The sequence below is a fragment of the Oryx dammah genome, unplaced genomic scaffold (genome assembly GCF_014754425.2).
Source record: "Oryx dammah isolate SB20612 unplaced genomic scaffold, SCBI_Odam_1.1 HiC_scaffold_27, whole genome shotgun sequence".
Lineage (NCBI taxonomy): Eukaryota > Metazoa > Chordata > Mammalia > Artiodactyla > Bovidae > Oryx > Oryx dammah.
The window spans coordinates 10,455,933-10,471,197 of record NW_024070211.1 but is presented as its reverse complement, the minus strand read 5'-3'; the positions used below and the strand labels follow the sequence as shown (position 1 = coordinate 10,471,197).

Sequence of the window (15,265 nt, the reverse complement as noted above, 5' to 3'; positions counted from 1 at the left end):
GAGGGTAAAGCGTCTGCCCGCAATGTGGAAGGCCTGGGTTCGATCCCCAGGTCAGGAAGATCCCCTGGAGAAGGAAATGGCAACCCACTCCAGGACTCTTGCCTGGAAAATTCCACGGACGGAAGAGCCTGGGAGGCTATATATAGTCCATGGGATCGCAGAGAGTGGCACACGACTGAGCAACTTCACAACTGTCTTCTACTGCAAGAAGCTGGAATACAGAACATAGTAACAAAGTACTTTCTGTCCAGGGGAAACATACTTATCTTCAAGTTTCACCAGAACTGCAAGAGATAATGTATCACAATAGGCACAGGGCTCCTCTGGCCAAAAGATAGTTTCCTTTGTGAGGGCCTCTCCTATCCTCTCAGGTTTAACTCCAGTTTCACTTGTGAAACACCAGACTGCTAAATGACTAGCTTAGGGGAAGAAGATGAGGAAACCAATGCTTACTGTAACAATTTGTATCTATCATAGGAACAGATTATATACAAGGCTTCAATGTCCAATAAAAATGAAACTTCACTTGTTAGAATTTTAAATTTAAAAATTAATTGTTCCTTATGATAGGGTGCTTCTTAAATAACAAAATTTGGGGGTCACAGTCATAACCCTGACCTTAATTTGGTCACCAAGAGTAGTAAAAAGGCAAGTTTAGTAAGGACCAGTTACCTTACAAAAACACAGATGTGTTAATAGCTTCTAAGTCTGTGAAGAAATAATAACTAGCCAAAATCTTCTAGGTGATTGCTGACTGACTCTACACCTAAGGGAAACTGAACAACCTAGCCCTTAACAGCATCTAGGAGTTATTTCTCCTGCAAAAAATTAACAAACGGAAACCTCAATTAAATGGAGTTGGGAGATCCCAAGGGGGAGCTCTCACACCTACCAGATAGCAGAGCCCAGCAGGAAGACTCCTCTACGCCAATGAAAAGCCAAGGACTCTGGGTTTGCTGTATTCTTAACCAACTTTCTTTTACCCTTTCCTTGCTAGGAGGGGGCTTGCACTTGGCTTGCCCTGATTGCAGACCCCAAACTGCAACTCTCTGGTAACTGTGAAATAAACCTGTCTTTGCTGGAGAAATATCTGGCAGTCTATTTTAGGTCAACATCCGTAGCCCAGATCGCTGTGCCATCATGGGTGTTACAAAGCAAAAGTTTCCACAGTCAAGACTACATGTGTGTGTAACACTTCAAATCATGATTTTATCTTAAAGACCATCTTTTAAGCAAAAATATAACTCCAATTTTATAACAGAAATATAGATTTCACATGATTAAAAAGTTGCCTTTTGACAAACTTTCCTAAAATATAACTATTATATTAAACGGGGTTTTTTTTTTAGCTTAATGGTTCCATAGGAAAATGTAAACCACTATAAAAGATTACATTCTGCTAAAAAAGCATTATGTAAGATATAAATAACCATTTTTCATCACTAAGATGTATAATGTCCTTCTTACCTAAGTCTAATGGGAATCAGAATCAAAGCTATCAACTGACTGGCCAAACAAATAATTTAAGAAACAGGACAGACATTAACATCTACAGAGCATTCACCATGTGCCAGACGCTGGGCTACGTACTTGATGTGGTATAATAAAAAAGTATATTTGGTCTTTGTCCTCAGTTCCTGGCAAACAGTTCCTAAAAGCCTTGGAATTTCCTGACTGATAGGAGTGTCTTTTGTTATTCATAAAGGGCTCCTTTGGAGCACACAGAGCTTACCTATTGAGATGACCTGAACCTCAGATATGCAGATGACACCACCCTTATGGCAGAAAGTGAAGAGGAACTAAAAAGCCTCTTGATGAAAGTGAAAGTGAAGAGTGAAAAAGTTGGCTTAAAGCTCAACATTCAGAAAACTAAGATCATGGCATCCGGTCCCATCACTTCATGGGAAATAGATGGGGAAACAGTGGAAATAGTGTCAGACTTTATTTTGGGGGGCTCCAAAATCACTGCAGATGGTGATCGCAGCCATGAAATTAAAAGACGCTTACTCCTTGGAAGGAAAGTTATGACCAACCTAGATAGCATATTCAAAAGCAGAGACATTACTTTGCCGACTAAGGTCCATCTAGTCAAGGCTATGGTTTTTCCTGTGGTCATGTATGGATGTGAGAGTTGGACTGTGAAGAAGGCTGAGTGCTGAAGAATTGATGCTTTTGAACTGTGGTGTTGGAGAAGACTCTTGAGAGTCCCTTGGACTGCAAGGAGATCCAACCAGTCCATTCTGAAGGAGATCAGCCCTGGGATTTCTTTGGAAGGAATGATGCTAAAGCTGAAACTCCAGTACTTTGGCCACCTCATGCAAAGAGTTGACTCACTGGAAAAGACTCTGATGCTGGGAGGGATTGGGGGCAGGAGGAGAAGGGGACGACTGAGGATGAGATGGCTGGATGGCATCACGGACTCGATGGACGTGAGTCTGAGTGAACTCCGGGAGTTGGTGATGGACAGGGAGGCCTGGCGTGCTGCGATTCATGGGGTCGCAAAGAGTCGGACACGACAGAGCGACTGAACTGAACTGAGCCCTGATAGCCTTAGGGTGGGTAGGGTTTGTCACCAGAAAGACCAAGTAATTAGCAGGTTGGAAATTTCAGTTCCACCCACCAACCTCTGAGAAGGGAAACTGGGGGTAGGGAGAGGAAGTACAGATTAAACTCCATAAATTCTTGAACTAGATTTGATGAGCTTCCAGACTGGTGGACTCCCCAGGTGGTTCAGTGGTCAAGAACCCACCTGCCAATGCAGGAGACTCAGGAGACACGGGTCCGATCCCTGGGTCAGGAAGATCCCCTGGAGGAGGGCGTACCAACCCACTCCAGTATTCTTGCCTGAGAAATCCCATGGACAGAGGAGCCTGGCACAGTCCATGGGGTCGCAAAGAATCAGATACGACTAAGTGACCACACGCACACAAGCACTGACTGGTGACCACACGCAGATGCAGGGAAGGTGTCAGTGCCAAGAGAGAGAATAGAAATTTGAGCTCTTCCTACATACCTTGTTCTAGGAATCTCTTCTATCTGGCTGCTCCTGAATTATATCCTTTTATAATGTACCAGTTCTTATTGGGTCAGAGGGTAAAGCGTCTGCCTGCAATGCGGGAGATCCGGGTTCAATCCCTGGGTCAGGAAGATCCCCTGGAGAAGGCAATGGCAACCCACTCCAGTATTCTTGCCTGGAGAATCCCATGGACAGAGGAGCCTGGCAGGCTACAGTCCACGGGGTCGCAAAGAGTCAGACACGACTGAGCGACTTCACTTTCTTTCACTTTAATAAACCAGTAAGTGAATGTTAGCAAACGAGCTGAACCTGAAGAGGGGCTCATGGAAACCCCTCCAATACAGCTCACTGGTCAGAAAGACAGGTAAGAACCTACACTTACAATTGGCATCTGAAGGGGGTGGGGTCAGGGGAGCCTTGTGGGACTAAGCCCTTAATTTGTGGAATCTGATGCTAACTCCAGGTAGTATCAGAATTGAATTAAATTGTAGGACACCCAACTTAAGTCCAGAGAAACTGATCACTGGCGTGTGGTAAACCCACACACCTGGTGTCAGAAATATTGAGAGTGGAGGAAACATCAGAAAAGTGCTTTTCCTTCACACCTGATAAGCATTATCTTACTGTTGTTGTGCTAGCTGCTCAGTCGTGTCCAACTCTTTGCCACCCCATGGACCATAGCCCGCTAGGTTCCTCTGTCCATGGGATTCTCCAGGCAAGAATACTGGAGTGGGTTACCATTCCCCTCTCCAGGGGATCTTCCCAACCCAGGGATTGAATCCCGGTCTCCCATATTGCAGGCAGATTCTTTACCTTCTGTCCCACCAGGGAAGCCCCTTATCTTATTAGATAAGCATTATTACTATGAAGACCTACAAGACCTTTTAGAACTAACACCCAAAAGAGATGTCCTTTTCATCATAGGGGACTGGAATGCAAAAGTAGGAAGTCAAGAAACACCTGGAGTAATGGGCAAATTTGGCCTTGGAATGTGGAATGAAGCAGGGCAAAGACTAATAGAGTTTTGCCAAGAAAATGCACTGGTCATAGCAAACACCCTCTTCCAACAACACAAGAGAAAACTCTACACATGGACATCACCAGATGGTCAACACCAAAATCAGATTGATTATATTCTCTGCAGCAAAAGATGGAGAAGCTCTATACAGTCAAAAAAACAAGACCAGGAGCTGACTGTGGCTCAGATCATGAACTCCTTATTACCAAATTCAGACTCAAATTGAAGAAAGTAGGGAAAACCTCTAGACCATTCAGGTATGACCTAAATCAAATCCCTTATGATTATACAGTGGAAGTGAGAAATAGATTTAAGGGACTAGATCTCATAGATAAGAGTGCCTGATGAACTATGGAATGAGGTTCGTGACATTGTACAGGAGACAGGGATCAAGACCATCCCCATGGAAAAGAAATGCAAAAAAGCAAAATGGCTGTCTGGGGAGGCCTTACAAATAGCTGTGAAAAGAAGAGGCGAAAAGCAAAGGAGAAAAGGAAAGATAAAAGCATCTGAATGCAGAGTTCCAAAGAATAGCAAGGAGAGATAAGAAAGCCTTCTTCAGCGATCAATGCAAAGAAATAGAGGAAAAGAACAGAATGGGAAAGACTAGAGATCTCTTCAAGAAAATTAGAGATACCAAGGGAACATTTCATGCAAAGATGGGCTCGATAAAGGACAGAAATGGTATGGACCTAACAGAAGCAGAAGCAGAAGATATTAAGAAGAGGTGGCAAGAATACACAGAAGAACTGTACAAAAAAGATCTTCACGACCCAGATAATCACGATGGTGTGATCACTCATCTAGAGCCAGATATCCTGGAATGTGAAGTCAAGTGGGCCTCCAAAGCTAGTGGAGGTGATGGAATTCCAGTTGAGCTATTTCAAATCCTGAAAGATGATGCTGTGAAAGTGCTGCACTCAATATGTCAGCAAATTTGGAAAACTCAGCAGTGGCCACAGGACTGGAAAAGGTCAGTTTTCATTCCAATCCCAAAGAAAGGCAATGCCAAAGAATGCTCAAACTACCGCACAACTGCACTCATCTCACACGCTAGTAAAGTAATGCTCAAAACTCTCCAAGCCAGGCTTCAGCAATACGTGAACCATGAACTTCCTGATGTTCAAGCTGGTTTTAGAAAAGGCAGAGGAACCAGAGATCAAATTGCCAACATCCGCTGGATCACGGAAAAAGCAAGAGAGTTCCAGAAAAACATCTATTTCTGCTTTATTGACTATGCCAAAGCCTTTGACTGTGTGGATCACAATCAACTGTGGAAATTCTGAGAGAGATGGGAATACCAGACCACCTAACCTGCCTCTTGAGAAATCTGTATGCAGGTCAGGAAGCAACAGTTAGAACTGGACATGGAACAACAGACTGCTTCCAAATAGGAAAAGGAGTACGTCAAGGCTGCATACTGTCACCCTGCTTATTTAACTTGTATGCAGAGTACATCATGAGAAACGCTGGACTGGAAGAAACACAAGCTGGAATCAAGATTGCTGGGTGAAATATCAATAACCTCAGATATGCAGATGACACCACCCTTATGGCAGAAAGTGAAGAGGAACTAAAAAGCCTCTTGATGAAAGTGAAAGCGGAGAGTGAAAAAGTTGGCTTAAAGCTCAACATTCAGAAAACTAAGATCATGGCATCTGGTCCCATCACCTCATGGGAAATAGATGGGGAAACAGTGTCAGACTTTATTTTTTGGGGGCTCCAAAATCACTGCAGATGGTGATTACAGCCATGAAGTTAAAAGATGCTTACTTCTTGGAAGAAAAGTTATGACCAACCTAGACAGCATATTCAAAAGCGGAAACATTACTTTGCCGACTAAGGTCCATCTAGTCAAGGCTACGGTTTTTCCTGTGGTCATGTATGGATGTGAGAGTTGGACTGTGAAGAAGGCTGAGCACCGAAGAATTGATGCTTTTGAACTGTGGTGTTGGAGAAGACTCTTGAGAGTCCCTTGGACTGCAAGGAGATCCAACCAATCCATTCTGGAGATCTGTCCTGGGATTTCTTTGGAAGGAATGATGCTAAAGCTGAAACTCCAGTACTTTGGTCACCTCATGTGATGAGTTGACTTATTGGAAAAGACTCTGATGCTGGGAGGGATTGGGGGCAGGAGGAGAAGGGGACGACAGAGGATGAGATGGCTGGATGGCATCACTGACTCGATGGACGTGAATCTGAGTGAACTCTGGGAGTTGGTGATGGACAGGGAGGCCTGGTGTGCTGCGATTCATGGGGTCGCAAAGAGTCGGACACGACTGAGCGACTGAACTGAACTGAATTGACACTGAGGCTCACACTGTTACAAAACTCATTCGTTCATTTAGAATACGTATTCTACAGTTATGTGCTCTAGAAGACATTGTTCTCAAGAAGCTTTCCTTTTTAGGAGAAGAGATAATAAGCATGTATCAGGTAGTGGTAAGTGCTATAAAGAGAAATAAAATCAGGTAAGGGTTGGAATAACAGGGTAGGGAGAGGGTACTAGTTTACACAAGGTAGTCAAAGATGACCTCTCTGATAAGGTGTCATAGAGTAGAGACCTAAAGGAAGTGAAAGATCAAACCATGAAAATATCTGGGGGAGAAGTTTTGAGCAGAGAGCATGAAGCACAAAGTCCCCAAGGCAAGAGCACTTGCTGTGATGGAGAAACAGGGGGCCAGTGTGACTAGAGAGAGATGAGAGAGACGGGGGAGCCAGAATACATAGGGCCCTGTAAACTGGAGCAAGGCCTTCCAATTTGAATGAAATGGGAAGCCCCCCATGGTTTTAAGCAGTGTCATAAAAGTGAAAGTGAAGTCGCTCAGTCGTGTCTTTCCGACCCCATGGACTGTAGCCTACCAGGCTCCTCTGTCCATGGGATTTTCCAGGCAACAGTACTCGAGTGGATTGCCATTTCCTTCTCCGGGGGAATCTTCCCGACTCAGGGATCAAACCCAGGTGTCCCGCATAGTAGACAGACGCTTTGCCACCTGAGCCACCAAGGAAGTCCATAAAAACCAGAATTCAAATCCAGGGCTAATTCCAATAACTATATTTTTTTTATGTCACATTAGACTCTCTCACAGGCACAGGGACCTTTAGAGGAAATACACAGAATGTAGTGACTTAGGGCAGGCTTCCACTTGCCAGTGTTGCACTTTGCCCCACCCTGCTTATCTGACAGCTCCCTAACTTAACAGCTCTCTCCTCCAGATAGGCTGATGCCCTTGCTCTAACCCGTTCCCTTCCCTAAGGCCCTGCCACCTTTGGGAAGGTTCCTGCATATTTACCGGAGTCCAGCAGAGTGCCAGCACCCAGGGAGCAGGAAGCAATTGCTGATTAATTCAGTTAGCCTCAGTTTTGAGACTTCCCTGGTGGCTCAGACAGTAAAGTGTCTGGCTACAATGCAGGAGACTTGGGTTCGTTCCTAGGTGAGGAAGATCCTCTGGAGAAGGAAATGGCAACTCACTCCAGTACTCTTGCCTGGAAAATCCCATGGGAGGAGCCTGGTAGGCTACAGTCCATGGGGTCCCAAAGAGTCGGACACAACTGAGCGACTTTCCTTCACTTCCTCAGTTTTATGTTATGCCACTTTCAAGGCAGCAGATATGAACGAACATGAGCTAGGAATAATGAGACCTAAATTCTAAGCCAAACAGGACCACTAACTATATGTACGGCACCAGATAAATCATTTCCTGTTGCGGGGTCTCTTTCACCAATTATATATGATATTCAGGTTTAACTAACACATATTGAGTACTTATTGTCTGTCACAGTACTTACTATTTGTGTGGGTGGGGCTTTTTTCCTCATTCAATTATTACGACTACATAAGGACTAAATGACCTCCAAGTACTCCCACCACTGCTCAATGATAAAAGTCAACAATAATGAAGAAGCTCTAACCCCAGAATGATGCTGTGTAACCAAGCAGTTTTTTTGCAAGCCAGAGTATGGCTGAGAGAGACTCTGCCTCTCTGTACAAATGGGACTGGACTGACTATACACCTCTGGAGAGGAGGGACCACATTCTACTCATTTTTGTATTTGCATAACCACACATGCATACACACTCCTCTAGAAAATAACTGGTTACAGGGTGACACAAAAAGGTAAATGTTACCAGTATGGCAGTTCAAGGAAACAGATCTCATCTTATTGACTGTCTTTAGATAGAGCATTCTCTTTAGAAACTCTAGAGATTTCAAAATTTCAAGTTGTTAATCACTGATCAAAATGTATTAAATGCCCTAGACAGCAAAGGGGATTTTACAGACTTCGGGGGAAAAGTCAATATAAAATCAGCTGTTCTTGGTTTAAACTCAGCTGAGAACTTTTTTTACCTAGTCTTTTCTGACTTCTTTTGTTTGCTCAAATACGTAAATTGGGATGGGGGGATTAGATGGGGAGAGAAGGACTTTATAGCGTCACTTGTTAGCTAAGCACCAGAATGAATCCAAGCTTTCATTAATTCTATTCAAATTCCTGAATATTGATATTTTCCTAAAAGTTTTCAGCAAGATGCCCCAAAACTCAAATGATAAGGACAGTAGCGTCTTTGTTTACTGGAAGTAGAATTCTTTGTATAATGCCCTCCATAACCACCAACATCAGAGTTTATTTGAAAATAGTGACTCAATAACTCATCTGTTTCACAACCAAGAACTGTATCACTCGAGACTTCCCTGATGGTTGAGTGGTTAAGAAGCTACCTGCCAATGCAGGGGACATGGGTTTGATCCCTAATCCGGGAAGATCCCACATGGTGGGGAACAACTCAGCCTGTGTGTCACAGCTATTGAGCCTGAGAGCCTAGAACCTGTGCTCTACAACAAGAGAAGCCACCGCAAGGAGAAGCCCACACACCACGACTAGAGAACAGCCCCTGCTCTCTACAACTAGAGAAAGCTCCCGGCAGCAACAAAGCCGGAGCCCGGCTACAAAAATAAACAAATAACTCTTGTTAAAAAGAGAAAAGGACTGTATCCCTTAAACCTAAAGCACAAAAAGAAACAGTTACACACACACTTATTTTTTCCTTGAATGTACTTCAGATGTTAAAAAGTAATCTAAAAGAGTTTTCTGGTCAGCTTAGTTAATGAGAAAACTCCTTTTCTAAGCATTCTAGTAAATGAAAGTTTTACTTTTAGATTGATTTGTCACATTTTGGATGAAAGTCACTGGGTATCTATCCTCTATGAAATGCTACATAATATGCAAACCAGATGACTAGGCCAAATGTAAAGAAAAGTTCTTCAGTTCTGTGTAAGCAATTTTGTTATTTTTAAAACTAGGCCTCAATTTCTCCTATCACGGACCTCTCATGTTTGAAAGTATGTCCTGGCTAAAACTTTTATAAGACTACAAAGCAAACTAATTTATCGCACATTACAGCTAACATCTACACTAGGAACTGCTCTAAACTGAATATTCGTCATGGACTTTTAGCTGGTATCAGCTTTTAGCAGAATCTGAATCTCCAAATGAACCTTAGTCCATATCAAAGTCTAGACACATTGAAAGCAACTACCATAAAGGTCAACAAGCAAACATATATTCAAGGAAAGAATCATATTTACATAAAATGAGAACATGATAGCTTATGTTAGGACATAAATCATGACAATGAAGCCATCTCAGCGTCTTACTCTGAAAATTAGGTTTGCATCGTTTTTGCAAAGCTATCATGAAAATGACCTGACTTTTTAGCCACTATAATAGGAAAGCGCCAAACTAAACTAAACTGAACATGAACACTGAATATTGAAGGTATAATCTTCTGTTTACCATATCCATGACAGAACACACAACGGGTTAAGAACATAGACTCTGAATTGAGACTGCCTGTGTGTTATTCCCAGTTCCACACTTCCTAGTAAAAGCCTCCACTCCTTTGCGCCTCAGTTTCCTCACCTAAAAAATGGGAATAACAAGAGAATCCTCATGTGGCTGCTGTGAGGCTCACATTAAGACAATATGAAGCTAAATTCAGAACAGTGTCTGGCACTTAAAAGAACTCAATCAAGGATAGCTATTATTATCAAACTCGAGACCAAGAAAAATGTACTTAGCAATGATAAAAATCAATTAAGTACATACTGAATGCCAACTATTAACACATATCCACTGCAGTGCCAGGCCCTGTAGTTAAAAGAGAGCTGTACAATGCATGGTTGCTATCCTCACAAAACTAACAGTGATCTCTCAGTTGGAATAACAAGGTCAAAAAGCATGAATTAATTACAGAATACAGAATAAAGTAAGTGCTAAGCTTGCGAATTCAAAAATACACAAAATGACAGTTAACATTTCTTAAACAATGTTGCAGGCCTGCTTCAAGCACTTTACATAAATTTCCTCATTTAATTCTCATGATCCTATGAAGTAAAGACTGTTAACTCCACTTTATAGATGAGGAAACTGAAACAGAGAAGTACAGCAATATGCTGACATAGCTAGAAGCAGACCTAGGACTCAAACCCAGGCAGTCTGACTCCTGAGCCCGCTCACTTAACTACTAAACTATAGTGGAGCAGGGGACTCAACCAATTATATTCCAGCCGGGCACTACACTAGGCACTTTCAAATAACCCATTTCACCAATAGCATTCATTTTACAGATGGGGTAACAGACAGAAAGGGGAACTGCTCCAGGCTAACGGTACAACATAGAGGAGCAAGAACTCTGTCACAGATCTGCTGAGCCTAACTCCCAGGCTCCTAGTGACTTCATTCTTTGAAAAGCAAAGGAAAGCTAAGTTACAAGGGGCAGGATTTAAGCACAACTCAAAGGATTTGTATAATTTAGGTGGTTTGCGAGGCAGGGAACGATTGAAGAAAGGAGGAATAGAATGAGCAAAAACTTGCTGCAGAAATCAATGTTTAGGGATGTTAAGAAAAATGGCCTGCCTAGAGCAAAGGGTGACGAATAGGAGAAAATATGGCTAATTTGGATTAAGATGACAAAGACAGTGGAAGCAAAGCGGAATGCTAAGACCTGTTGCAGCAGCAACAGCCAGCCCCTGAGGCTCTTGAGGAGGTGAGAGGGATTTTAGACATACTGCTGATAGCATTGTTGGGGTGAACTAGAAAGGGAACAGAGACACTGAGACTATGCTGCAGGATACAGATGTTGAGATCATGAAGACTTCACAAAGAGGGCAACGAAATACACAGCAAAGGGAAACAATTTTAAAAGAACAGCCCACAGGATTTCACACAACAGTCAATTTTAAAAGTTTAGCTGCTTTTAATTTTTTAGTAAACAAAATCATATCAATAAATTAGCAACATTGAAGAACAGACATGCTGTTCTTTAATCTCTTCAGAGATAACTTGGAGCCTGTTAGGTTATTGCCCTCTATCTGCCCAGACCCTTCGTTTCACAACAGGCGGAGTCAAGCATTTTTCTTCTGTTGCCCACACATACTGATAACAACCATCTGTGCCAGGCAGTCAACCTTAGCTGTACCTGTAACAACCCACACAGTGGCCTGCCGTATTTCAGCCTGAAAGGCTCAGCAATTCCAAACCCACAAATGCAGCTGAAAAGTTGAGAAAAAAGAACAAGCTATTCTCTCCTATTTTCAATAAGTACAGGTCCTTGCAGGACTATATGGATGTGGGCATACGTCTGAGGCGGGGTGGGGAGGGTGGTGTCACATCCAGACTGTATACTTAGGTACACTGGCCAAGTTTGGGGAAGGGATACCAGCCTGGTAACTGGGTAGAGACAATATCACCCTACCCATTTCCAACTCCCAGAGCCTCACTAAACAATCCCAAAGGGAAAATTCCAACTCACACTGCCTAGGGTCATAAGATGTGGTAGGAACCACATAGCACAAGGTAAATGAGGCAGGGAGAGGTGGAAAAAATCTCATTCATTCAAATCTACTAAATACAATTTACTGAGCATCAAGACCCTAAATAATATGATCCCTGGCTATCTCCACGGCCTCTTTTCCTACTATGCTTCCTTCTCTAACTGCAGTCCAGACACATTAGTCTCCCTGCCATTCTTAAAGACACTGAGGTCTTTGCTCTTGCAATTTCCTCTGCCTAGAATGCCTTCCCTCAGCTACTCACATGGCTCTCTCCCTCACTTCATTCAGGGCTCTACTCAGAGAGGCCCTCCTTGACCATCTGATGTAAGATAAATAGCACTTCTTTCTCTGGTTACTTTGTGTCTCTTTATCCTGCTTTATTTTTCCTTCATAGCACTTATTATTTGTCAACATTAGTTATATATGTGTATGCATGCATATGTATGTATATACACACATTCATACACACATATATATACACACACTAACAGGGCAGGGTTTTGTCTATCTTGCTCATCACTCCATCCCCAGTGCATAGCAGGTGCTCAAAGAATATCTGTTGAACAGCGAATGAGTGAATCTATCATATGGATAGATCTGAGGTAAGTACTAGAAATATAAAGATGAATAAGTCATGTCTCATTTCTTCAAAGGTACTAACAATCTAGCAGGAGAGGTAGACAAACCACAAGAGGAGAAAGTTCCACAGCTCAGGTATTCCCCATAACTTCCTATGAAGAGTTAAAAAAAAAAAAAAGTCACTTCTAACCTGCTGAAGTGTTAACGGCTACAAAACTGTAATATTAATTAAAAATTATAAGAAGGCTAAATGTTGGTCGTAAGAGACAGATCTGGTTTCAAATTTCTTAGCCTGTTTCCTAACCCATAAAAAGAAATAATACTGGTAATTACTTCAAAGGGTTGTTACAAAATCAAGTTAGATAATGCCTGTAAAGCACTTATATCGCCTGGCACACAATATGCACCAAAAATGTTAGCTATTAATGTTATTAATGGCTGAATCCAACTATTACTTGAACCTGATACCTAACCAAGAGCTAAATCTTATGAATTCTATCGCCAAAGACACCTCTATTTTTTCTTTCTTTTCATTTTCAGTTCCTAACTGGTATCTCTGATTCCAGTCTCTCCCTTCCAACTCGATTTACACATTTCTACAGAATTAAATCCAAACCCATTAGGTTAGCACTTAAAGCCCTTCATATCTGGGTCCCAGCTTAAACTTTCCAAGTCTACTCTGCACTACGTTCTAGAATCCACCACGCTAGCCAAATTAAACAACTCTACTTTTCTATACACAGCACATGCTTTCCCCTACCATGCCTTGTTCATTTAATTCCCTCCTTAAATGCCCTTCTCCTATTTATTGTAAAAAGTTCAAATCCTTTCCACCATCTTTCCAGCCAGACCTAACTCAAATGCCATAATGCCTTCCCTGGTCCCTCCCACGTGAAAAAGATGTCTCTCCTGACTACCTATAACTTTATTATATCTCTTCTATAGCACCAAATCCTTTCAGTTGCTATGTACGCCAAAGGCTCCCTGCCAGTTCTTATACACAGTACATGCATGATACTCAAATAAATGCATACAGAATGAACATTTCACAAATAGACATTAAAATTAGATTTGGTCTCAACAACAAATTTTTGGCTTTGAATCAGAATTTTCTGATCTAGCCTGTATTACAGCTCACTCACAAAAGGAAACTGGAACACAAAGTACTATACTTCCTAACCAGTGGTCATATATTTAAAAAATATTTTTATTTTTTGGCTGCACCATGCAGCATATGGGATCTTAGTTCCCCAACCAGGGTTTAAACCTGTGCCCCATGCAGTGGAAGCATGGAATCTTAACTTCCCTGGACCACCTGGACAATCCCACCAGTGGTCATATAAATTTTTGTTTCAAATTTCTGGATTTCACAGATGACATAGTCTTCTTTCCACTTCCAAGGCGCCAAGACTCAAATGATTTCCATCAGAAACTTTCCCTCTCTCAAATTCTACATTACATATTAAATTTAAAAGCTAAGTGGTATTTTTCTTTAAAATATAGAACACAATTGTGATTCAGGACCAACTAGTTCTACCTATTAACAAGGTACAGCCAAGCTCACAAAAACACAATAATAAACAACAAGGATGATGATACCATTCCTTTCAAGTAGTTGCTGCTGCTGCTGACCTCCTGTTTATAAGGCTCTGAGCTGATCTTCAGGCACAAGATTTCACTCATTCATCTACAGTCTCATTTAGACCCTAACAGTGGGGAGGCAGTTTTAAGACAAGCAATGACATTCTGAAATCCACCACCAATTCTACCATGTCTTACTTGCTATGTGATTGTGGCCATGTCCCTGAGCTTCTCTGTGTATCATGCTTGTTCAAAAGAGTAACTAGATGGGGAAGGAAAACAAAAGACTCATCAGCTTGAAATCCAAAAACACGCAAATCTTCTGCTACAAAAGACAAAATACTGTAAACTAAAGTGTCTTTGGTGAATTCTCTTTTATTAAAACAGAAGTCATCTGACCCCTTGAATACAAATCATTGTAACTGACTTCCAAACATTACAGGAAGAACTGTATTAAAGTCACCAAAACACATGCATTCTCCACTCTGCTTAATTGAAAGCAGCTGACTTTCAAGAAGCCAGAAGCTGAGCAGAATGTAAAGTCTAAACCAGTAAACAACTCCCGATCCAAACTGGTCAAAGAGAAGTGGGTGGAGGGAAGCAGATGACAGGAAAAACTCGGCTGACCGCTGCATCAGGTCGACTCACTCACTGCTCTGGAGCAAACACACCCTCCCACCCTGGGGCTGTCAGGACTGCTGTCTTAGCCCCAAAACACCTTAAGGGCAGAACTCCTGAGAAGAAACTCGAGCTTCAGTTGAGACGCCGGACCCTCAGGGTGCCTGGGCCTGGCAGATTTGGGGATGGCAGCCCACCGTGTCCAGAGCGGAGCGCCCGAGACGGCCTCAGGTGTGGCTTTGGCCGTAGCCCGGGCTGGGCTCCGCCGTCCCGGCAGCCTCGTCAGGACGGCCCCCGCCCCCCTCAGCCGCCGCGGTACCCCGGCTCACTGGCTTGGCTGATCCGCTGGATGTTGCCGCTGCACGTCTGGATGATGCTGTTGAAGTCCCGGAGCGGGGGCCCCGAGGCCCCCGGGTTCCGGTACATGTCTAAGGGACCGTAGGACATGCCGAGGAGCAGACAGCGACTCGACCTGCACCGCGCTCCTACCGGAAACAGCCGCCAGACCCGACCCGCAGGCTGACAGGGAAACCGGGAAGAGAAAGGGCGGGGACGGGATGAAGCTGCGTGCGCACTAGCCCCGCCCCCTCGCGGCGCGCTCGCGACCGCCCCGGCGTGACC

The 15,265-nt window shown here is 43.0% G+C and overlaps 1 protein-coding gene across 1 annotated transcript in view; it reads right to left on the bottom strand.

Annotated features, from left to right (window-relative positions):
• STX12 (syntaxin 12) overlaps positions 1-15,265 on the bottom strand; it is a 38,935-nt gene extending 23,670 nt beyond the window's left edge. The window contains exon 1 of the mRNA XM_040229830.1: positions 14,974-15,265. Within this exon, the coding sequence (XP_040085764.1) occupies positions 14,974-15,091 (118 nt within the window). The 5' untranslated portion in view covers positions 15,092-15,265. The remainder of the gene's footprint in view (positions 1-14,973) is intronic.